General features: G+C 46.2%; 3 protein-coding genes across 4 annotated transcripts in view; all 3 read right to left on the bottom strand.

Moving 5' to 3' along the window:
• Positions 1-8,843, bottom strand: part of LOC306973834 (protein NLRC3-like) — a 130,157-nt gene extending 121,314 nt beyond the window's left edge. The window contains exon 1 of the mRNA XM_079570880.1: positions 8,817-8,843. The gene's annotated coding sequence lies outside the window, so the exon portion shown is untranslated. The remainder of the gene's footprint in view (positions 1-8,816) is intronic.
• LOC306973836 (NLR family CARD domain-containing protein 3-like) lies at positions 671-8,989 on the bottom strand. 2 transcript variants are annotated; one of them, XM_079570883.1, is made up of 10 exons: positions 8,974-8,989; positions 8,166-8,267; positions 7,997-8,098; positions 7,833-7,893; positions 5,485-5,677; positions 3,652-5,395; positions 1,831-1,998; positions 1,606-1,773; positions 1,430-1,476; positions 671-1,354 (listed from the first exon to the last, which is right to left on the bottom strand). In XM_079570883.1, exons 2-10 carry the CDS (start codon positions 8,258-8,260, stop codon positions 816-818), a joined length of 3,117 nt encoding a protein of 1,038 aa, XP_079427009.1. In that variant the 5' UTR covers positions 8,261-8,267; positions 8,974-8,989; the 3' UTR covers positions 671-815. The 2 variants fall into 2 exon arrangements, with proteins under 2 accessions (XP_079427009.1, XP_079427008.1); XM_079570882.1 differs by having other exon boundaries at positions 8,898-8,983.
• Positions 8,990-13,421: 4,432 nt separating this feature from the next.
• Positions 13,422-22,952, bottom strand: part of LOC306973833 (NACHT, LRR and PYD domains-containing protein 3-like) — a 46,505-nt gene continuing 36,974 nt past the window's right edge. The window contains exons 4-11 of the mRNA XM_079570879.1: positions 19,493-19,597; positions 19,329-19,389; positions 18,320-18,512; positions 16,484-18,230; positions 14,657-14,824; positions 14,432-14,599; positions 14,256-14,302; positions 13,422-14,180 (exon numbers count right to left, since the gene is read on the bottom strand). Of these exons, the coding sequence (XP_079427005.1) occupies positions 13,645-14,180; positions 14,256-14,302; positions 14,432-14,599; positions 14,657-14,824; positions 16,484-18,230; positions 18,320-18,512; positions 19,329-19,389; positions 19,493-19,597 (3,025 nt within the window). The 3' untranslated portion in view covers positions 13,422-13,644. The remainder of the gene's footprint in view (positions 14,181-14,255; positions 14,303-14,431; positions 14,600-14,656; positions 14,825-16,483; positions 18,231-18,319; positions 18,513-19,328; positions 19,390-19,492; positions 19,598-22,952) is intronic.

Here is a 22,952-nt window from a genome sequence, read left to right as displayed (position 1 = left end):
GGTGATAAAACATCCACCTACAGAATGAACAGGGATTATTTCCTTCATCAGTTCGGCTTCATAAGGGACCTTTAAGGAGCACGGACTGTTTCTAAAGAAGATTTGCTCATAGACACTAGTTTGGAGACTGGCTGAGTCTAAATCCCTAAAGTTTGCATTTATGGGCCACTTAGAACTAAACTTTGAGAGTCACAACGGTGTGGATTTCCTGTCCCAGCTTTTATTTTGGTTTCCAGCTTCCTGTGCACCTCTGGTTTTAGCCTCGACTTGATTTTTCTCACGAGAAGTTTGATCCTGAATCTCTTTCCCGATCACGTTCAAGCCTCGATCACGGAACGAGATTTAGTAAAAAGCAGAAAAATGTGTCTTTAAATTCCTGAAATGTCCAGAGAAACAGCGGAGTCCGTTCATAAGCCACACTCAGAGGAGACTCATCCAGACCACAGCGCCACCCTCAGGAGAGAGAGGGGAACTGCAGGAGGAGACAGAGACACCGACTGGTCAAACCTGATACTACAGGAATAAAAACAAGTGACACTTCAGAGCTTTAGAGACAAAACCCAGACCCAGTTTGAGTTACATGTATTTTATTCTTCAGATTATTATTGTTTCTGTCATTTAATTTGGAAACATTAGGATTTTATTTTGTTAACATAATTATTTATCATATTTTATGTCACTAGTGAAACATAAACTGGGATTTTTAGGCTCAAACGTGACTCGTGCTTAACGTAAAACACCCTGATGAAGGACACGTTGGCCGATCACTGAAGGAAAAGAGAGAAAAGAAACAAAATCCCTCCTCCCTGTGGTCTTTATCTGAGCTGAGGAGGCAGGTTCCTCAGAGCTACAGAGGAACCAGGAGAGGTCAGTCCAAACCCAGGAAACAGAGGCTCAGTGAAGGAGCAGAAGAAGGTGTGGTGGTGGAGCAGTTTATCATCAGAGACAATCCGATAGAAGGACAGAACTCCAGCCTCAGAATCCAGGAACACTCCCAGTCGATATGGTGATAAAAAATATATTTGTGTTTCTTTCTTGTTGTGACAGACTCTTAAAGCTCCACCCCTGGCCCTCAGACTCCAGGACTGATCATTGTCTCCAAACCTACAGCTCTCTCCTCTGCGTCTGATTCCTCTGTAACTCACCGCTACATCAACATCCTCCCCCCTCCGCTCCACCTCCCAGTAACAGCGCCCCCTCAGGCCGGTGCAGCTCAGGACCTGAGGCTGGTCCATGAACCTGTCCTCATGACGTGGACACAGCTGCTCCTCCACACGTCTCACTGAGCGTTTGTCCTCAGACAGAAGGAGCTCTCTGTGAGCTGTGTTTGGATCCAGAGAGAACTCACAGGAATCTGAGAAACAAACACACTGATGACATCACTTCCTGTACTGTACGGTTTAGATCAATCTATAGATCAGTGACTTACATTTCCTCAGACCTGGGACCATCCATCGTTCTCCAGAAGGATCCAGTCTGAAACACACAGCTCTGTCACAAACAAGTCCAGTTTAAGACCAGAGACAAACCAGGACTAAACCATGGACGGACCCAAAGAAGAGCCTCCAAATAAGGACTTCCTCTGAAGGAGCCCAGGGGCCTCACCTGAGAGAGTGCAGGGGCCCGTGGGGGGCCCGCAGAGCGGTCAGGAGCTCGGCCGAGGCTCCTGGATGGTTGTAGCTCAGGTCTAACTCTGTCAGACGGGAGGGGGCGGAGCTTAGAGCGGCGGCCAGAGCAGCCCCGCCCCTTTCTGAGACCAGACATCCAGACAGACTAAAGACACGCAGCATTAGCCTCTGATGTGGACACAGAGCATCATGAGCGTCTCACCTGAGGGTGTGCAGTCTGCAGGGGGCGCTCTTCAGTCCCTCACACAGCAGCTCCACTCCTGAGTCCTGGAGGTCGTTGTTTCTGAGATCCAGGTGAGTCAGACTGGAGGAGCTGAGGACTGAGGCCAGAGGAGCACAGATGCTCTGAGACAGATCACAGCCGCTCAGACTGAGGACAGAGAGGGACATTAGAGACGAGAATCAGGGACATTAGAGACGAGAATCAGAGACATTAGAGACGAGAATCAGAGACATTAGAGACGAGAATCAGAGACATTAGAGACGAGAATCAGAGACATTAGAGACGAGAATCAGAGACATTAGAGACGAGAATCAGAGACATTAGAGACGAGAATCAGAGACATTAGAGACGAGAATCAGAGACATTAGAGACGAGACTCAGAGACATTAGACGAGAATCAGACACATTAGAGACGAGAATCAGAGACATTAGAGACGAGAATCAGAGACATTAGAGACGAGAATCAGACACATTAGAAACGAGAATCAGAGACATTAGAGACGAGAATCAGAGACATTAGAGACGAGAATCAGGGACATTACAGACGAGAATCAGAGACATTAGAGACGAGAATCAGGGACATTAGAGACGAGAATCAGAGACATTAGAGACGAGAATCAGGGACATTAGAGACGAGAATCAGAGACATTAGAGACGAGAATCAGGGACATTAGAGACGAGAATCAGAGACATTAGAGACGAGAATCAGAGACATTAGAGACGAGAATCAGAGACATTAGAGACGAGAATCAGGGACATTAGAGACGAGAATCAGAGACATTAGAGACGAGAATCAGAGACATTACAGACGAGAATCAGAGACATTAGAGACGAGAATCAGGGACATTAGAGACGAGAATCAGAGACATTAGAGACGAGAATCAGAGACATTAGAGACAAGAATCAGAGACATTAGAGACGAGAATCAGGGACATTAGAGACGAGAATCAGAGACATTAGAGACGAGAATCAGAGACATTAGAGACGAGAATCAGGGACATTAGAGACGAGAATCAGAGACATTAGAGACGAGAATCAGAGACATTAGAGACGAGAATCATAGACATTAGAGACGAGAATCAGGGACATTAGAGACGAGAATCAGAGACATTAGAGACGAGAATCAGAGACATTAGAGACGAGAATCAGAGACATTAGAGACGAGAATCATAGACATTAGAGACGAGAATCAGGGACATTAGAGACGAGAATCAGAGACATTAGAGACGAGAATCAGAGACATTAGAGACGAGAATCAGAGACATTAGAGACGAGAATCAGAGACATTAGAGACGAGAATCAGGGACATTAGAGACGAGAATCAGAGACATTAGAGACGAGAATCAGAGACATTAGAGACGAGAATCAGAGACATTAGAGACGAGAATCAGAGACATTAGAGACGAGAATCAGAGACATAAGAGACGAGAATCAGAGACATTAGAGACGAGAATCAGAGACATTAGAGACGAGAATCAGAGACATTAGAGACGAGAATCAGAGACATTAGAGATGAGAATCAGGGACATTAGAGACGAGAATCAGAGACATTAGAGACGAGAATCAGAGACATTAGAGACGAGAATCAGGGACATTAGAGACGAGAATCAGGGACATTAGAGACGAGAATCAGAGACATTAGAGACGAGAATCAGAGACATTACATACGAGAATCAGAGACATTAGAGACGAGAATCAGAGACATTAGAGACGAGAATCAGAGACATTAGAGACGAGAATCAGAGACATTAGAGACGAGAATCAGGACAGACGTGAAGAAGAAATACAGTCTGGACTCACGTGGCTTGGGTGGAGGCTTTGACGACCGGCAGCAGCTTCAGGAGACCTGTCTCTGAGGGACAGTATTTCCTGAGGTCAAACTCCTCCAGGTCTGAGTCTGAGGACAGTAAGAGGAAGGACAGAGCAGAACATAGAGCAGGATAAGATAACAAGGAGAGACGTCCATCTCTCATGTATCTCTGTATCTGCTCCATCAAACTGCGGTCGTTGAGTTCGTTCAGACAGTGGAGCAGGTTCAGGCTCCTCTCTGCAGACAGACCCTCATCATTCAGCTTCTGTTTGATGTACTTTACTGTCTCCTGATTGTTCTGGGAGCTGCTTCCTGTGTGAGTCAGCTGACCCTGGAGCAGGCTCTGATTGGTCGGCAGAGACAGCCCCAGGAGGAAGCGCAGGAACAGGTCCAGGTGTCCGTTTGGACTCTGTAAGGCCTGGTCCACAGCAGAGCGGTAGAAGGCCTCAGGGCTCTCAGAGGAGTGTGGTGGTGACAGCAGGTTCTCCCCAGAGCTGAAGAAGGTCTGATGGACGTGAAGCGCAGCCAGAAACTCCTGCACACTTAGATGGATGAAGCAGTAGACCTTGTCCTGGTACAGGCCTGGCTCCTCTCTAAAGACCTGTGTGAAGACTCCGGAGTAACGAGCGATCTCTGCAGCGTCCAGCCCACACTCGCTCAGGTCACTCTCGTAGAAGATCAGGTTTCCTTTCTGCAGCTGCTCAAAGGCCAGTTTTCCCAGAGACCGCACCATCTCCCTGGTCTCTGGAGTCCAGTGAAGGTCTGCTCCTGTTCCCTCATGATACTTGATGTTCTTGACTTTGGCCTGCACCACCAGGAAGTGGACGTACATCTCAGTCAGAGTCTTGGGCAGCTCTGGTTTCTCTGTTTGCTTCAGAATGGTGTGTAAAACCACAGAGAGGATCCAGCAGAAGACTGGGATGTGGCACATGATGTACAGGCTGCGGATGCTCTTGATGTGGGAGATGACGGCTGTGGCCTCGTCTCTGAACCTCTTCCTGAAGTACTGCTCCTTCTGTGGGTCGCTGAACCCTCGCACCTCTGTCACCATGGAGACGCACTTAGCAGGGATCTGATTGGCCGCCGCGGGGCGTGTGGTTATCCAGAGGCGAGCGGAGGGAAGCAGGCTCCCCCTGATGAGGTTCACCAGCAGCTCCTCCACTGAGGCGCTCTCTGTGGGCTCCGTCAGGACCCGGGTCCGGCTGAAGTCCAGAGGAAGTCTGCACTCGTCCAGACCGTCAAAGATGAAGAGCAGCTGGAGCTGCTGAAAGCTGCAGAGACCTTTGGTTTGACTGAAGAAGTGGTGCAGCAGCTCCACCAGGCTGTACTCTGTGTCTCTGAGCACATTGAGCTCTCTGAAAGTGAAGGGGAACAGCAGCTGGACGTCCTGGTGGACTCTGCCTTCAGCCCAGTCCAGACTCACCTTCTGAGTCAGCACTGTTTTCCCCACGCCGGCCACGCCCACAGTCAGCACCGTCCTGATTGGCTGTTGTTTAAACAGGTCTTCACACGTGATGCTGGTCTCTGCAGCGGCTGGTTTCCTGGACGTGGTCTCCATGAGTCTGACCTCATGTTCCTGGTTGACCTCTGAGGCCCTTCCCTCTGTGATGTAGAGCTCTGTGTAGATCTGCTGCAGGGGGGCGGAGTCTCCTGCTTTAGCCACGCCCTCAAACACATGACTGAACCTCTGCTGCAGACGCCTCTTCAGTTTCTCTCTGTAAACTCCAACAGCCTCTGAAGGAGACAAACAGAATCATGTTACAGTCAGTGACTTCTTCTCCTCCTGTGAAAGTGTGGTGTTTCAAACATGTCAGAGTTCTTACTGTTCTGCAGACTCTGAGCCAGGTGCTGCTGTTTCATCCTCCTGAGGAAGTCCAGTGTGATGTTGAGCACAGCCTCTCGGCTGCTCTGCTCCTCCTCACTCTCTGAGCTACTCTCTGGATGATCTGAGGCCAGGAGTCTGTGGAAGCTCTGCAGCTGCTCTTTGACGAAGGTCAGGACGTCCTCCTCCAGCCGCTGGAGCACACAGGACATATTATACTGCAGTAACACTGTATCTGTGTCAATATTTACAGGCTTCAAACATTGTAGAAGCAACTTTTACTGCAGCTTTAGCAACAAGTCACTGATCTCTGATAAAGTCTGTGCCTTTAGACCTGAGGTGCTCCTCACATGGAAACCTCCAGCCATCCACCAGATCTGCGAGATTTCAACAATTGTATAATGACGAAAAGACACAGTACACTTTATTTTACCCAGTTCTGAAGTGATGGTTCCCCCAAAAAACTGCTCCAAAAGAGATTTTTTTTTTTTTTTTTTTTAATTTTTATTTATTTTATTTATTTATTGGTTTATTTGTTCGGGACAGTGCATGTTAATGAACATACATGGGTCTCATGCATGTAAACAAGCCGCATCGGATTGTAGCCTTGGGCTAATTTCCATCCGTCGTCCCCCATGCGCACTCTCAAGCACACTCACATTCATCATGGCCTATTGTACATGTTTTTAGTGGTAGGGGAAATCGGAATACCCGGAGGAAACCTTTTTAAAATTTTACCCAGGTCTGAAGTGATGGTTCCCCCAAAAAACTGCTTTTTTTTCTGAAGCTGGTGAGTCAACTGTTGAAAAAGCATTAAGCTCTAAACGCAACGTGGTGCACGCGCGATCTTACATGTGGCGCAGGTTTTGCGTTAAAGGCGACGCCGCTCGGGAGAGGGCGTTATTTAAGAAAAAGAGGCGACTGAGGCTGGTTCATTACAAGCAGCACTCGGAGCCGCTCTTCTTTGGCACATTCACATTATGTTCCTCTTTACGTCGCGCTTCCTCGTCTTCCTTAGAATCGACGTCAAATTGAAAACAAAAGCGAAATTGCCTTGAAAAGTCTGTTTGAGTCTGTTTGTTACGCACGGGTTTACTTTGATACTGTAGATCAACACACTCACCCCTAACACCAAAACAACAACAGTTTTACATAAATAAACCACACATGCCTCAAGTGCCACAACACCAGGTCTGATCTGAGTTTTAAAGAGACGTTTCCATCGTGTGTCAGTGTTTACCTCCTGATGATGCTCCTTGTGCAGCCACAGCTCAGTCCAAAAGAAAGAAGCACATTTCACAGGGCGCAGAGCAACTTTTTTTTCCAATTCAGCCGCTCCTGAATCCTGCAGCTGTAGCTCAAATGTTCCAACACGTTACAGTTTTCTTGTAACTACTTCATAACTCTGTAACTCCTCCACAGCCGATGTGACAGTTTCTGATCAGTTAAATCCTGTACATTTCGTAACTTTGCGCATTCGAACGGTGTCCAGCGTCTTGGATCTGCAGTGAGCGGCTGCAGCAGCGGACGGACACTTTTATTTATTTAATCTTTATTTAACATTGCGCTGCATCAGCATGTTACGCGTTTACAGGAGAACCCCCCCTCGCAAACCACCGCCTTCTGCAGGTCTGGGGAAAGCATGGGGCCCCCTGTTGTGGGGGCGGCACCACAACATGACAATGCGAGTCCGTCCCCCCTCCTGTCCTGCCCACCTTTCGGGCCAGGTATGACACTGAAGATTGCAAGGAGCTCCACCGTCTGCGCAGTCGTCTGCTCTACAGCCTGCGCTAAGAACGACAACATCTGGCCCTAAGTCTTGTAACTTTGTTTCTGTAAAGAGTTTTCTCGATGTAAACATACATGTGTTCAGTTTAAGGATTGCTTCAGAACAGATTAATAACAGAAATCGGCCGATGTTTTGCTGCAGTCGGATGGCTCTCCTGTCATGGTTATGCCAGAAGATAAAATCACAACACAATTGTTTTAAAGTTTCACTGATGGCGGAACAATGAAACCACTGCTGCAATGATTTAATGTGTCCACTAGATTTAAGTGTTACAAACTAGACTGAGTTTAGAAGCTTCGATACATTTGAAACAATCTGACAAAGAAAGAGTTCCACCTTCGCATCACTACTTCACACGTCTCAAACACTCTTTGTCCTAACAGTGAAAACAGACACAAACCTCTGTCCCAGTGAGTTAAGGAATGATCAAATCAAAGACGGCACATGTTTCCTGTGAATCTGCATTAATAACACAGTTACACAAACTCTGTAACGTCTTTCATCACATGACGTCAACCAGCCTCAAACCCAGAAGTCATTATAGTTTATTCTGCACTTACCTTAAACACCACATCCAGGTGGGGGCGCTCTTTGCTGGTTCCATCTGGGCTCAGCTTCTCTCTGTGGATCCAGACAGAGTTTAGAACCTGCCTTCACCTCCCCAGACGCTTCCCCCAGTCCCTCCCCTGTGCCCAGCGTTGGGAGAGCAGCAGAGGACACTTACCGCTCGTCTGAAGGAGACACGTCTTTAAAATAAGGATCTTCGTCTTTGGAACGATCACTCCTCAGAGAAACAGAGTCTGGATCAGAACTCGGGACGTTTAAACTCCTGCCAAACAAACACAGGTTTATACTGTGTCTCTGAGATGTAGATGTTGATGAAGTCCACAAACCTTTTAAAGTCAGGAAGATTCCACTCTTTAGACCTGTCGCTCCTCAGAGAAACCGAGTCTGAGTCTGGTTCAGACTCAGGTTTGGGCCGATCCATCCTGGACCTGCAGACCCAGAGCATCAGTGACTTTAGAGGGACATTTCTAAATAAAACGGCTCCATCAGAGAGTTTAATGGAACAGTCACTGATGTAATGATGGGAGAAAAGCCCCACCCTCTGAAAAGTGTTCAACAGTCGCGTCAGGTTCCAGAGGGAAAAGACTTTTCAATATATTTAGAGTTTAACAGAAGCCAATCATCTTCATTATGTGAACATTTGAAAAGGAAGAAAACACGTCACCGTGGAAAGACTTTGATACATTTACAGATGGTGCAGTTTTGGATGAATGAAAAATAAATCGAGGAAACATGAGTGTGATTTCTCTGTGTAGAACCCAGAGCAGAGTTTAGGGGGCGGGACTGTGTGGTCATGTCAGGAGAACAGGAAACGAAGCCAAATCCTGTGTTTCAAATGACACTTTTATCACTCTTATTGGTCTCGTTGGAGATAAAATGGTGAATCTTCAGTCATTTGCTCTGTTTTGTTTGATATTTGTCGTTGTAACTTTACTCCAGACTCCAACAATCTCATAAGAACAAAAACAGGAACTTACAGAGACTCGTGTGACGAAGGCTTTACTTCAGACGTTTCAGGAAGAAAAGAGAAACATTCTCTTCCCTCAGCATAAACATACCCGGATGTTTCAGTCCTGCTCTTTAGTCCGTCTCCCTCTGAACTCCTCACTCTTCTGTGTTTTAAAGTCCACTCACCTTCAGCAAACTTGTTGGTCCTGCCTGGGTCCAAACTGAGCTGCTAATGGAACTCCCGTCAGAGCTACAGGAAGTGACATCACAACATAAAAAAAGGAAGTTTGGTTTTATCCAGGGCAGAGGGAGGATCAATGTCAAAGTGCCGGCCCACCAAACAAATCAAGTCCTTTGCTCCATGAAGCAGTGACTTTCATATTCAGAATGATGATGATAATAATAAAAATCATAATCAAATAGTTTATTTTCTATTATTGACTGTTTTTTTTTGTAAAATGACTGCAGTTAAAATGAACACGGGCAGCAGAACCATAAAACTAGTCAAAGCGTCTTTTCTTGAGAGCTGTGGTGCATTATGGGTGATCCCAGCGGACTTTGGCGAAGCATATTGCCCATAATCCTTTGCGGTACAGACCAAAGAGACAGAGAAATGGCGGCATCTGCGGATCTTGCACCGGAAAAAATACTTTTAATGAAATATTTAAACTTTTCTTATGCTGTATTTGTGTAAAGACAATCAAGGTTTGCTGTTGCTCGGAAAGAAGCATAAATATCTGATGAAGTATTACAGTATTTACGGACATTATGCAGCAATTTCAGTACTTTTTTCGCGCAATCGTTCATGTTCAACTTCAACAAAACGTAGGATGTGTAAAAACATAAAACTTACCAGATACCAGTTGGTTCCACACTCTACATTTAAAATAAAAATATACATCGAGCTCAAATAAATCACTAATATCTAATATATTTGTTTTAACATGTTTCAACTCATTAAATACTACTGTTTTTTTTTTCACGGGGACGGATGAAATTACCTTGAACTTTATTAAGTTCAGGTCTGAAAATGACGTCGCTTTGTCCCGACTCTGCAGTTTTTGCACTTGTGAGCTGCACTCGAACCCTCACACACTTCAAACAAGTGCACACTTGGCCAGGAAACTGTTTCTATATTGGTTTTGTTTGGATGTTTTACTGTTGGAACATTTTGGCCTGAATAAAAGAACATTTCTGCAAGGATTTGGGTCCAGGTCCAGTTTATCGCTCACAGCTACAATTGCAGACTTACGTGAATATGCCTAATTTATCAATAAATCGGCCTATTTATTTACTGTAAATGCTCTAATATCGGCCGGGGCCTTTATTTACTCAAGGGCATCAGGACCAGGCCTTTATTGGAACCAGGCCACAATTAGAGACGGGCCTTTATTTCTATTTGAGCAAAACGGACGACCAGGAAAATGAAGGAAAACGAGATTTGTGTCCATTTGCACCTAAAATATCAGGTTCATTTATTACTGAACATTTCAAACCCTCTCCCAGCGGCTGGAACATTGACGCCTTTTATTTTGTCGGGACAACAGGAAGTGTTTCGTTGCTGTTAGCGGAGCTTTGACATCAGTGTCACTGCAGGTTTCTGTTTCGTTTTTACCACAGACCGGATTATTTGTTGTTATCTCGTGTAAAAGGCGAGTTTAGACGGAGCGTTTGTGTTTGTGATCGATCATGAGACTGACCCGAGAGAAGACGAGACGCTCGCGCTGATGGGAGGAGTTATTTTGAGGCGTGGGACTGACCTGCACACGGAGCAGCTGGACGTGCTTTGAAGACGCGATGGAGACTTTATTAAAACCCTGGAGGGTCACGAACATTTGTTGTTTGTCCTGTTTCCAAATATGGTCACAGGAGGTTTGAAAAGTGTCTAAATCTGTGTCAAAGTTACGCTCGGATCAGCTCCTCCGCAGCGTCGCCCTCGGCCCGGGTTCACGTTTGTTACTTCCTGCACGTGAGTTTTCATTTACTCCAGTATGAGACAAATTCCGACCGGCTTTTATTTGCCTCCGCCAGCCGCGAACCCGGCCTCTGTCAGAGACTCGCCGCTAATGGAACACAGGCCAGTATTAGAGAATTTACGGTATTAACTTTATATGAACCTCTTTTTTTACATCTTCACTTGCTCACAACACTTCTACCAATGACTTTAGTATTACAATTATTTTTGCACAAATGAGGAACAACACTTTTTGTGAGTTCAAAGAAAAAAAAAAACAATGTTGCAATGCACCATGGGTAACATCAGCTCCGAGGCAGCGCAGGATCCACAGCTGTCTAATCACACACTACAAAAAGTAAATATCAAGCATTGGCTTAAATGACTTGAATTGAGGAAATGTTTCTTGTTTTGAGCGGTTTTCACTCATTTAGACACTTTTCCTGATCGGACCGAGTTTACTTTGCTTGTTTGAGGACATTTCAGACCAGTTCTAGGGTAAATCTCGCTTGAAATAAGAAAGTAAAATTGCCAATGAGATGAGACCGATTTTCTTTCCCCATTGGCAAAGAAAATGACCTGAAATAAGGACGAAATGTATCGAAACGAGTCAGAAACATCTCAGAACAAGTGAAATAATCCAGGACAAACGCCCAACAACTTCTTAACTAGTCAAAACAACTAAGATTTGGATTATTTTGCTCAAATCGAGATGTTTCTACTGATCTAGTTAAATACTTTTTGCAGAGGTCCATTTCTCCAAAATACTGGAGAAAGTGTTTTTTGTTCAGTTGTTTCATTTTTAGATGAACACAGCATTTTGGAAACTTTTCAGTCTGGTTTTAAAAATCTTCACAGCACTGAGTCAGCACTTCTTCGTGTTTTTAATGATATTTTTGTCTCGACTGATGCCGGCTCCTCAGTTGTCCTGGTGCTGTTAGATCTGACGGCTGCGTTTGATCCAGTGACCACGTGATTCTCCTCTCGCGGCTCCAACACTGGGTGGGAGTTCGTGGCTCGGCCTTGCAGTGGTTCAAGTGGGGCACCACAAGGATCAATACTTGGCCCTTTATTGTTTTCCAAGCTTTATCTGATATTTACAACAACAGTTAGACATCTGTTCATCGTTACTATGACAACAGCCACAATGGAAACAAATAGGAGTTCATCTTCCCGCCTCCAGCCGAGCCCAGAACGTTTACAAACTATCAAAGGGTGGATATAACCAGACGTTTAAACCTGGCTCCATCCGTTAGTGCGATTCGGACCTGAAACCTTCACGTCAGTATAATCTACAGCTCGAAACTCTCTCTCAGTGTCAGAAGTTTCCCTTTTCCGCTGCAGCGTCTGGCCTTCACAGAAACGCTCTTTTATGGATGAAATGAACGTGATTCTGTTTTCTGCTTCTGGCCATATGTCCTGTATTCTGGAAGAGCACAGAGGGGCCACCGGCTCCAGGGCCACTGGTCCGGCCCCTCACTTTACCTCACCCTGACCCCCGGGCGGAACCGAGCTTTACCCAAATCTAAAAGCTTTAACCTCTTACCACCCGCCTAAACCCGATGCATTCTCTCCTCTTTAGGCCTGAGCAACGCCTCGTTTGAAAGACCCACAAAACTGATCTTTTTCCTCACGTCGTTGTCACTTTTTTGTTGACTTTTTCTCTTTTTATCACAGTTTCTCTATTTATCACATTATTGCCACATTTTTGTCTCTTATTTGTCACTATTTTGCTGTTGTTATGTTGCACTTTTGTCCCTTTTTTGTCGGGTATTTGTCACTTTTTTTGCAGCACTTTCATCACTTTTTTGTCTCTTTCTTGCTCCTCTTTTGTCACATTTTTGTCTCTTCTTTGTCCCTTTTTTGTCGCTATTTTTGTCACTTTTTTCGTGCTTTTTTTCCCCAAGAAGCTTTTAGATTTGGGTAAAGCCAAACTGGAGAGAATGTGCCCGGTTCAGGCGGGAGTTAAGGGGTTAAAAGAAAAGCATCTGAAAACAAACATGTGCTGGATAAGCGACAAAAAAGTGACAAAAACAACAACAAAATGTGACGAAAACGTGACGACAAAGCGACGAAAAAACAACAATGACATGAAAAAAACAAACACGAAAAACAAGAGACGAAAACACAACAAAAAAGACGACAAAAAGCCACAAAAAAAGTAATGAAAAAGCAACAAAAACGTGACAAAAATGCAGCGACAACGTGACAAAAAGTTCCCGTCACTTTCCCAGATTTGAGCTTTCAAATGAGGCGTTACAGTGTTGTCGCTCTCCAGTCAAGAAGCTTTTAGATTTGGGCAAAGCCGACCTGGAGAAAATGCTCTGGGTGAAGGCGGGGGGTCAGAGGTTGACATGTGTATTTGTGGAAGTGTCGCATTGACGCTGATTTGGGCCGGGCTGAACCAGAGTCCAGGGCTGGTTTTCAGTCCCAGTCCAGCCCCTGCTTCCAGACGCCGCATGTTTGAGTTTGGGGATCAGTAAAGTAACGGGACCCGGCCCTTTTCATGAGTCTGATACAGCGGGAAAAGGCTGTTCATGCGGCGGACATGTCGGGACCAACAAAACCCACATCACTGTCAAACATCGACGTCTTTACAATAATAAATAATGAAAACAAGTGACACTTCAGAGCTTTAGAGACAAAACACAGACCCAGTTTGAGTTACATGTGTTTTATTCTTCAGATTATTATTGTTTCTGTCATTTTATTTGGAAACATTAGGATTTTATTTCGTTTACATAATTATTGATCATATTTTATGTCACTAGTGAAACATAAACTGGGATTTTTAGGCTCAAACGTGACTCGTGCTTAACGTAAAACACCCTGATGAAGGACACGTTGGCCGATCACTGAAGGAAAAGAGAGAAAAGAAACAAAATCCCTCCTCCCTGTGGTCTTTATCTGAGCTGAGGAGGCGGGTTCATCAGAGCTACAGAGGAACCAGGAGAGATCAGTCCAAACCCAGGAAACAGAGGCTCAGTGAAGGAGCAGAAGAAGCTGTGGAGGTGGGACAGTTTATCAACAGAGTGAATCCGATAGAAGGACAGAACTCCAGCCTCAGAATCCAGGAACACTCCCAGTCCAGATGAATGCCATCGGTGGGTTGGTGTTTCTTTCCCGTTGTGACAGACTCTTAAATCTCCACCCCTGACCCTCAGACTCCAGGACTGATCATTGTCTCCAAACCTACATCTCTCTCCTCTGCGTCTGATTCCTCTGTAACTCACCGCTACATCATCCTCCCCCCTCCGCTCCACCTCCCAGTAACAGCGCCCCCTCAGGCCGGTGCAGCTCAGGACCTGAGGCTGGTCCATGAACCTGTCCTCATGACGTGGACACAGCTGCTCCTCCACACGTCTCACTGAGCGTTTGTCCTCAGACAGAAGGAGCTCTCTGTGAGCTGTGTTTGGATCCAGAGAGAACTCACAGGAATCTGAGAAACAAACACACTGATGACATCACTTCCTGTACCGTACGGTTTAGATCAATCTATAGATCAGTGACTTACATTTCCTCAGACCTGGGACCATCCATCGTTCTCCAGAAGGATCCAGTCTGAAACAAACAGCTCTGTCACACACAAGTCCAGTTTAAGACCAGAGACAAACCAGGACTAAACCATGGACGGACCCAAAGAAGAGCCTCCAAATAAGGACTTCCTCTGAAGGAGCCCAGGGGCCTCACCTGAGAGAGTGCAGGGGCCCGTGGGGGCCCCGCAGAGCGGTCAGGAGCTTGGCCGAGGCTCCTGGATGGTTGTAGCTCAGGTCTAACTCTGTCAGACGGGAGGGGGCGGAGCTTAGAGCGGCGGCAAGAGCAGCCCCGCCCCTTTCTGACACCAGACATCCAGACAGACTAAAGACACGCAGCATTAGCCTCTGATGTGGACACAGAGCATCATGAGCGTCTCACCTGAGGGTGTGCAGTCTGCAGGGGGCGCTCTTCAGTCCCTCACACAGCAGCTCCACTCCTGAGTCCTGGAGGTCGTTGTTACTGAGATCCAGGTGAGTCAGACTGGAGGAGCTGAGGACTGAGGCCAGAGGAGCACAGACTCTCTGAGACAGAAGACACTCCCTCAGACTGAGGACAGAGAGGGACATTAGAGACGAGAATCAGAGACATTAGAGACGAGAATCAGAGACATTAGAGACGAGAATCAGGGACATTAGAGACGAGAATCAGAGACATTAGAGACGAGAATCAGAGACATTAGAGACGAGAATCAGAGACATTAGAGATGAGAATCAGACACATTAGAGACGAGAATCAGAGACATTAGAGATGAGAATCAGACACATTAGAGACGAGAATCAGAGACATTAGAGACGAGAATCAGAGACATTAGAGACGAGAATCAGGGACATTAGAGACGAGAATCAGGGACATTAGAGACGAGAATCAGAGACATTAGAGACGAGAATCAGAGACATTAAAGACGAGAATCAGAGACATTAGAGACGAGAATCAGGGACATTAGAGACGAGAATCAGAGACATTAGAGACGAGAATCAGAGACATTAGAGACGAGAATCAGAGACATTAGAGACGAGAATCAGGGACATTAGAGACGAGAATCAGAGACATTAGAGATGAGAATCAGACACATTAGAGACGAGAATCAGAGACATTAGAGACGAGAATCAGAGACATTAGAGACGAGAATCAGAGACATTAGAGATGAGAATCAGACACATTAGAGACGAGAATCAGAGACATTAGAGACGAGAATCAGAGACATTAGAGACGAGAATCAGAGACATTAGAGACGAGAATCAGAGACATTAGAGACGAGAATCAGAGACATTAGAGACGAGAATCAGAGACATTAGAGATGAGAATCAGAGACATTAGAGACGAGAATCAGAGACATTAGAGACGAGAATCAGAGACATTAGAGATGAGAATCAGAGACATTAGAGACGAGAATCAGGGACATTAGAGACGATAATCAGAGACATTAGAGACGAGAATCAGAGACATTAGAGACGAGAATCAGAGACATTAGAGACGAGAATCAGAGACATTAGAGATGAGAATCAGAGACATTAGAGACGAGAATCAGGGACATTAGAGACGAGAATCAGAGACATTAGAGATGAGAATCAGGGACATTAGAGACGAGAATCAGAGACATTAGAGATGAGAATCAGGGACATTAGAGACGAGAATCAGAGACATTAGAGACGAGAATCAGAGACATTAGAGACGAGAATCAGACACATTAGAGACGAGAATCGGAGACATTAGAGACGAGAATCAGAGACATTAGAGACGAGAATCAGAGACATTAGAGACGAGAATCAGAGACATTAGAGATGAGAATCAGAGACATTAGAGACGAGAATCAGGGACATTAGAGACGAGAATCAGAGACATTAGAGATGAGAATCAGGGACATTAGAGACGAGAATCAGAGACATTAGAGACGAGAATCAGGGACATTAGAGACGAGAATCAGAGACGAGAATCAGAGACATTAGAGACGAGAATCAGAGACATTAGAGACGAGAATCAGAGACGAGAATCAGGGACATTAGAGACGAGAATCAGGGACATTAGAGACGAGAATCAGAGACATTAGAGACGAGAATCAGGGACATTAGAGACGAGAATCAGAGACATTAGAGACAAGAATCAGAGACATTAGAGACGAGAATCAGGGACATTAGAGACGAGAATCAGAGACATTAGAGACGAGAATCAGGACAGACGTGAAGAAGAAATACAGTCTGGACTCACGTGGCTTTGGTGGAGGCTTTGACGACCGGCAGCAGCTTCAGGAGAACTGTCTCTGAGGGCCAGTATTTCCTGAGGTCAAACTCCTCCAGGTGTGACTCTGAGGACAGTAAGAGGAAGGACAGAGCTGAACAATGAGCAGGATAAGCTATCCAGGAGAGACGTCTTCCTCCTCTCATGTATCTCTGTATCTCCTCCATCAAACTGCGGTCGTTGAGTTCGTTCAGACAGTGGAGCAGGTTCAGGCTCCTCTCTGCAGACAGACCCTTGTCATCCAGCTTCCTATTGATATACTTTACTGTCTCCTGATTGGTCTGGGAGCTGCTTCCTGTGTGAGTCAGCTGACCCTGGAGCAGGCTCTGATTGGTCGGCAGAGACAGCCCCAGGAGGAAGCGCAGGAACAGGTCCAGGTGTCCGTTTGGACTCTGTAAGGCCTGGTCCACAGCAGAGCGGTAGAAGGCCTCAGGGCTCTCAGAGGAGTGTGGTGGTGACAGCAGGTTCTCCCCAGAGCTGAAGAAGGTCTGATGGACGTGAAGCGCAGCCAGAAACTCCTGCACACTCAGATGGATGAAGCAGTAGACCTTGTCCTGGTACAGGCCTGGCTCCTCTCTAAAGACCTGTGTGAAGACTCCGGAGTAACGAGCGATCTCTGCAGCGTCCAGCCCACACTCGCTCAGGTCACTCTCGTAGAAGATCAGGTTTCCTTTCTGCAGCTGCTCAAAGGCCAGTTTTCCCAGAGACCGCACCATCTCCCTGGTCTCTGGAGTCCAGTGAAGGTCTGCTCCTGTTCCCTCATGATACTTGATGTTCTTGACTTTGGCCTGCACCACCAGGAAGTGGACGTACATCTCAGTCAGAGTCTTGGGCAGCTCTGGTTTCTCTGTTTGCTTCAGAATCGTGTGTAAAACCACAGAGAGGATCCAGCAGAAGACTGGAATGTGGCACATGATGTACAGGCTGCGGATGCTCTTGATGTGGGAGATGACGGCTGTGGCCTCGTCTCTGAAGCTCTTCCTGAAGTACTGCTCCTTCTGTGGGTCGCTGAACCCTCGCACCTCTGTCACCATGGAGACGCACTCAGCAGGGATCTGATTGGCCGCCGCGGGGCGTGTGGTTATCCAGAGGCGAGCGGAGGGAAGCAGGCTCCCCCTGATGAGGTTCACCAGCAGCTCCTCCACTGAGGCGCTCTCTGTGGGCTGCGTCAGGACCCGGGTCCGGCTGAAGTCCAGAGGAAGTCTGCACTCGTCCAGACCGTCAAAGATGAAGAGCAGCTGGAGCTGCTGAAAGCTGCAGAGACCTTTGGTTTGACTGAAGAAGTGGTGCAGCAGCTCCACCAGGCTGTACTCTGTGTCTCTGAGCACATTGAGCTCTCTGAAAGTGAAGGGGAACAGCAGCTGGACGTCCTGGTGGACTCTGCCTTCAGCCCAGTCCAGACTCACCTTCTGAGTCAGCACTGTTTTACCCACGCCGGCCACGCCCACAGTCAGCACCGTCCTGATTGGCTGTTGTTTAAACAGGTCTTCACACGTGATGCTGGTCTCTGCAGCGGCTGGTTTCCTGGACGTGGTCTCCATGAGTCTGACCTCATGTTCCTGGTTGACCTCTGAGGCCCTTCCCTCTGTGATGTAGAGCTCTGTGTAGATCTGCTGCAGGGGGGCGGAGTCTCCTGCTTTAGCCACGCCCTCAAACACATGACTGAACCTCTGCTGCAGACGCCTCTTCAGTTTCTCTCTGTAAACTCCAACAGCCTCTGAAGGAGACAAACAGAATCATGTTACAGTCAGTGACTTCTTCTCCTCCTGTGAAAGTGTGGTGTTTCAAACATGTCAGAGTTCTTACTGTTCTGCAGACTCTGAGCCAGGTGCTGCTGCTTCATCCTCCTGAGGAAGTCCAGTGTGATGTTGAGCACAGCCTCTCGGCTGCTCTGCTCCTCCTCACTCTCTGAGCTACTCTCTGGATGATCTGAGGCCAGGAGTCTGTGGAAGCTCTGCAGCTGCTCTTTGACGAAGGTCAGGACGTCCTCCTCCAGCCGCTGGAGCACACAGGACATATTATACTGCAGTAACACTGTATCTGTGTCAATATTTACAGGCTTCAAACATTGTAGAGTCGACTTTTACTGCAGCTTCAGCAACAAGTCACTGATCTCTGATAAAGTCTGTGCCTTTAGACCTGAGGTGCTCCTCACATGGAAACCTCCAGCCATCCACCAGATCTGTGAGATTTCACTGAACATTTGTATAATGACGAAAAGACACATTACACTTTATTTTACCCAGGCCTGCAGCTGAAATGATGGTGCCCTGAATTCATTAAAATGTCCCTTTGTTTCTGTAAATAGTTTTCTGGATGTAAACATACATGTGTTCAGTTTAAGAATTGCTTCAGAACAGATTAATAAGAGAAATCGGCCGATGTTTTGCTGCAGTCGGATGGCTCTCCTGTCATGGTTATGCGAGAAGATAAAATCACATCACAATTGTTTTATAGTTTTACTGATGGCGGAACAATGAAACCACTGCTGCAATGATTTAATGTGTCCACTAGATTTAAGTTGTTACAAACTAGACTGAGTTTAGAAGCTTCGATACATTTGAAACAATCTGTCAAAGAAAGAGTTCCACCTTCCCATCACTACTTAACACGTATCAAATACTCTTTGTCCCAACAGTGAAAACAGACACAAACCTCTGTCCCAGTGAGTTAAGGAATGATCAAATCAAAGACGGCACATGTTTCCTGTGAATCTGCATTAATAACACAGTTACACAAACTCTGTAACGTCTTTCATCACATGACGTCAACCAGCCTCAAACCCAGAAGTCATTATAGTTTATTCTGCACTGACCTTAAACACCACATCCAGGTGGGGGCGCTCTTTGCTGGTTCCATCTGGGCTCAGCTTCTCTCTGTGGATCCAGACAGAGTTTAGAACCTGCCTTCACCTCCCCAGACGCTTCCCCCAGTCCCTCCCCTGTGCCCAGCGTTGGGAGAGCAGCAGAGGACACTTACCGCTCGTCTGAAGGAGACACGTCTTTAAAAAAAGGACTTTCATCTTTGGAACGATCACTCCTCAGAGAAACAGAGTCTGGATCAGAACTCGGGACGTTTAAACTCCTGCCAAACAAATACAGGTTTATCCTGTGTTTAAGTGAGAGCAATATTGAGACAGGTCAGTGTCCTTGGTCCCTCCTCAGCCAAACTCTTCTTTCACTCAGTTCAGTGTCTCATCATCCATCCTTCTGCTCGGTGACTTTCATTTCCTCATTGACAACAGTAACTCCAAACCTGACACTGAAATCCTGGACCTTCTGAACTGTTTCAACTTCACTCAACAAGTCACTTCCCAACTCACAGCTGAGGCCACATCCTAGATTTGGTTTGTTCCACTGGCTTCACAATCAACAACCATAACTTACACATGTGGGATCACCAGGCCGTCACATTTACATCAACATTCTCTTTGCTTTCCCCAAAACTAAACTGTCCAGAAGCTCAGATCCATCGACCCGTCTGCTCTCTCTGACCCCCTCTCTCCCCTGCTGATAACTCATCTGAACTGGTCACCCATTACAACAACACTCTTTCCTCCTGTCTTATTGAACTGACCCCTCCCGACTGACCTTTGACCTGCGCATGTGCACTCTGAGATTTCACTCCAATCAAAAGAGTCAATGAAACCCTTGTCATATGTTTGATGCAGTTGCCGTAGCGATGACCATTTACTCTAACAGGAGCTAAAACAACTTAAGAGAAATTGCAGGAAGGCCGAGAGGAGATGCAGGAAAAGCAAAATAGTGATAAATTATCAAATATTCTGTGCTCAACAAAAGACCTACAATACAGCAATAAGACATGCAAGAAACAAATTATTTTCCACAATAATCACCAATCATAAAAAACAACCCAAAAGTCTTATTCTCAACGATAGAAAATGTTTTAAACCCTAATTTAAACAAAACTCCTTTGAACCCCACAGACGCCTCTGTGAGGAGTTTGCAGACACTTCAGAGGAAACATAGACACTATCAGATGTAATATTTTACCCAAAGTAAAACGGTTCTAAATACATCTGATGGTCTATTTGTTCCAGAGGAAACACTGGACAGTTTTGTCCTGGTTAATGCTGAGATGCTTGATAAAGTTTTCTCCTCAGTGAGGCCGACCACAGGTCTTTTAGTCCCGGTCCCAACGCCGTTTTTAAAACATTTTATGGATCTTTTAGAGACGAGCTTCTAAACATGATGAATTGCTCTCTCCAGACGGGGTCTTCCCTGCTGCGTTTAAAGGGGCGGTGGTGAGGCCCCTGTTGAAGAAGAGCAATTTGGACTGTAAAGATTTTAACAATTTAAGACCAGTTTCCAAATTACCATTTTTAAGCAAAATCTTAGAAAAACGTGTCTTTGTCCAACTTAATGATTTTTTTACTGCACAAAATGTCCTTGAGAAATTCCAGTCCGGCTTTAGGGTAAACCACAGCACCGAGACCGCCCTCTTAAAGATTTTAAATGACTTTAGATTAAACTATGACTCACAGAAGGTCACAGTGTTGGTTCTTCTGGATCTGAGCCTTTGATACAGTCGACCACACTATTCTTTTAACTCGTTTAAAACACATCGGCCTCTCTGGTGCTGAACACAAATGGTTTACTTCCTCCCTCACAGACAGGACGTTCATGGTGAGTGTGGATACCTGCTCCTCTGAGGTGCATGGAATTACATGTGGTGTGCCCCAGGGTTCGATTTTAGGCCCAGTGCTTTTGATGCTGATGATACACAGTGACACCAGGTCAATAGATGCACTTTTAAACTGCATTTTAGAATCAAATTCTCGATGGCAGAAAACTTTCTCCAGCTTAACCAGGACAAAACTAAAATGTTAATCATCGGCCCAGAGAGAGAGACTTTTACCCAAACTACAGTCACTGTCTACGAATCCTTCTCACAGGTGAAGAACCTGGTTGTGATCTTTGACTCTGAGCTGACTTTTATTCCACACATTAAGAATATCACAAAGACAGGTTTTTACCATTTAAAGAACATAGCCAGAGTCGCCCCATTCTCTCTCAGGCCAACACGGAGACGCTCATGCATGCTTTTATCACCAGTCGTATCCACTACTGTAATGCCCTGCTCTCTGGTCTTCCCAGAAAGAGGATCTCAGGTTTACAGCAGCTCGAGTCCTGATGAAGACCAGGAGGCGGGACCACATTACACCGGTTTGAGAATCGCTGCATTGGCCCCGTGTGTTTCAGGATCGATTTTAAAGTTCTTTTAATGGTTTTTAAATGTCTTAATGGTCTTGGTCCTTCTTATCTTTCAGAACTGCTTTTACCTTATGAACCTTCACGGCCCCTTCGCTCCTCCGGCAGGGGTCTCCTAGTTATTCCTAAAGTCAACAAGAAGACTCAATATTACGGCCCTCGCCTCTGGAACCACCTGAGGAGGAGCTCAGACCTGAGGAGGAGCTCAGACCTGAGGAGGAACTCAGACCTGAGGAGGAGCTCAGACCTGAGGAGGAGCTCAGACCTGAGGAGGAGCTCAGGGCTGAGGAGGAGCTCAGACCTGAGGAGGAGCTCAGACCTGAGGAGGAGCACAGGGCTGAGGAGGAGCTCAGACCTGAGGAGGAGCTCAGACCTGGAGGAGCTCAGACCTGAGGAGGAGCTCAGGGCTGAGGAGGAGCTCAGGCCTGAGGAGGAGCTCAGGGCTGCAGAGAACGTTCATGTTTTTAAGAGCAGCTCAAGACCCACCTTTTTAGCTTAGCTTTTAACTGACTAATCTATTTATTTAATCCTAATATATAAAATATATAAAATATATATATGGGAGGTTGTGCAGGCGCATTGTTTTAAATGTTGTAATCTGTAAAGCACTTTGTGATACCTTTTGGTATGAAAAGCGCTTTATAACTAAAGTTTATAACTACGTTTGAGACCTCAGGATCTGCTCCACAGTCTCTCAAACTGGCTGCCTTCATCCCGACACCCAAACAACCTGGTCTCCATCCCGATAGTCTCGCAAATGTCCTACTTTCTACAAAACTCTACAGCGTGTCTTTGCTGCTCAACTTCAAACCCATCTCAGCTCCAATAGTCTGTTGGAACCATGACAGTCCAGTGTCCAAAACACGGCCCTGAAACAGCCCTGCTCAGAGTCAGACATGATCTGCTGCTCTCCTCATCCTCCTGGACCTCACCACAGCCACACCATCAGCCTCTCCATCCTCCTGTCTCGCCTCAGTTTAAGCGCCTCATGAACACAAAGGAAAACATCTTCTGGCCTGGACTCGTCTGTATCTGCACATGAACGAGACTCTGTTGAGGACGGGGACACTTCCTGTTGGATAAAGAGCTGTGGTGGTTTTAGAGAGCGGTGAAGGAGGCCGTGTCTGAGAGATCCATCTGCCTTCAGTGGATGTAGAGGACGAGGTTTGCAGCTTCTTTGATGGACAGTGAAACTTGGGCTTCTCTCT

Source organism: Gobius niger, assembly GCF_951799975.1.
Source record: "Gobius niger genome assembly, chromosome: 14".
Classification (NCBI taxonomy): Eukaryota; Metazoa; Chordata; class Actinopteri; order Gobiiformes; family Gobiidae; genus Gobius; species Gobius niger.
Note: the sequence above shows the minus strand (reverse complement) of the source record. Positions and strands in the feature narration are given on the sequence as shown.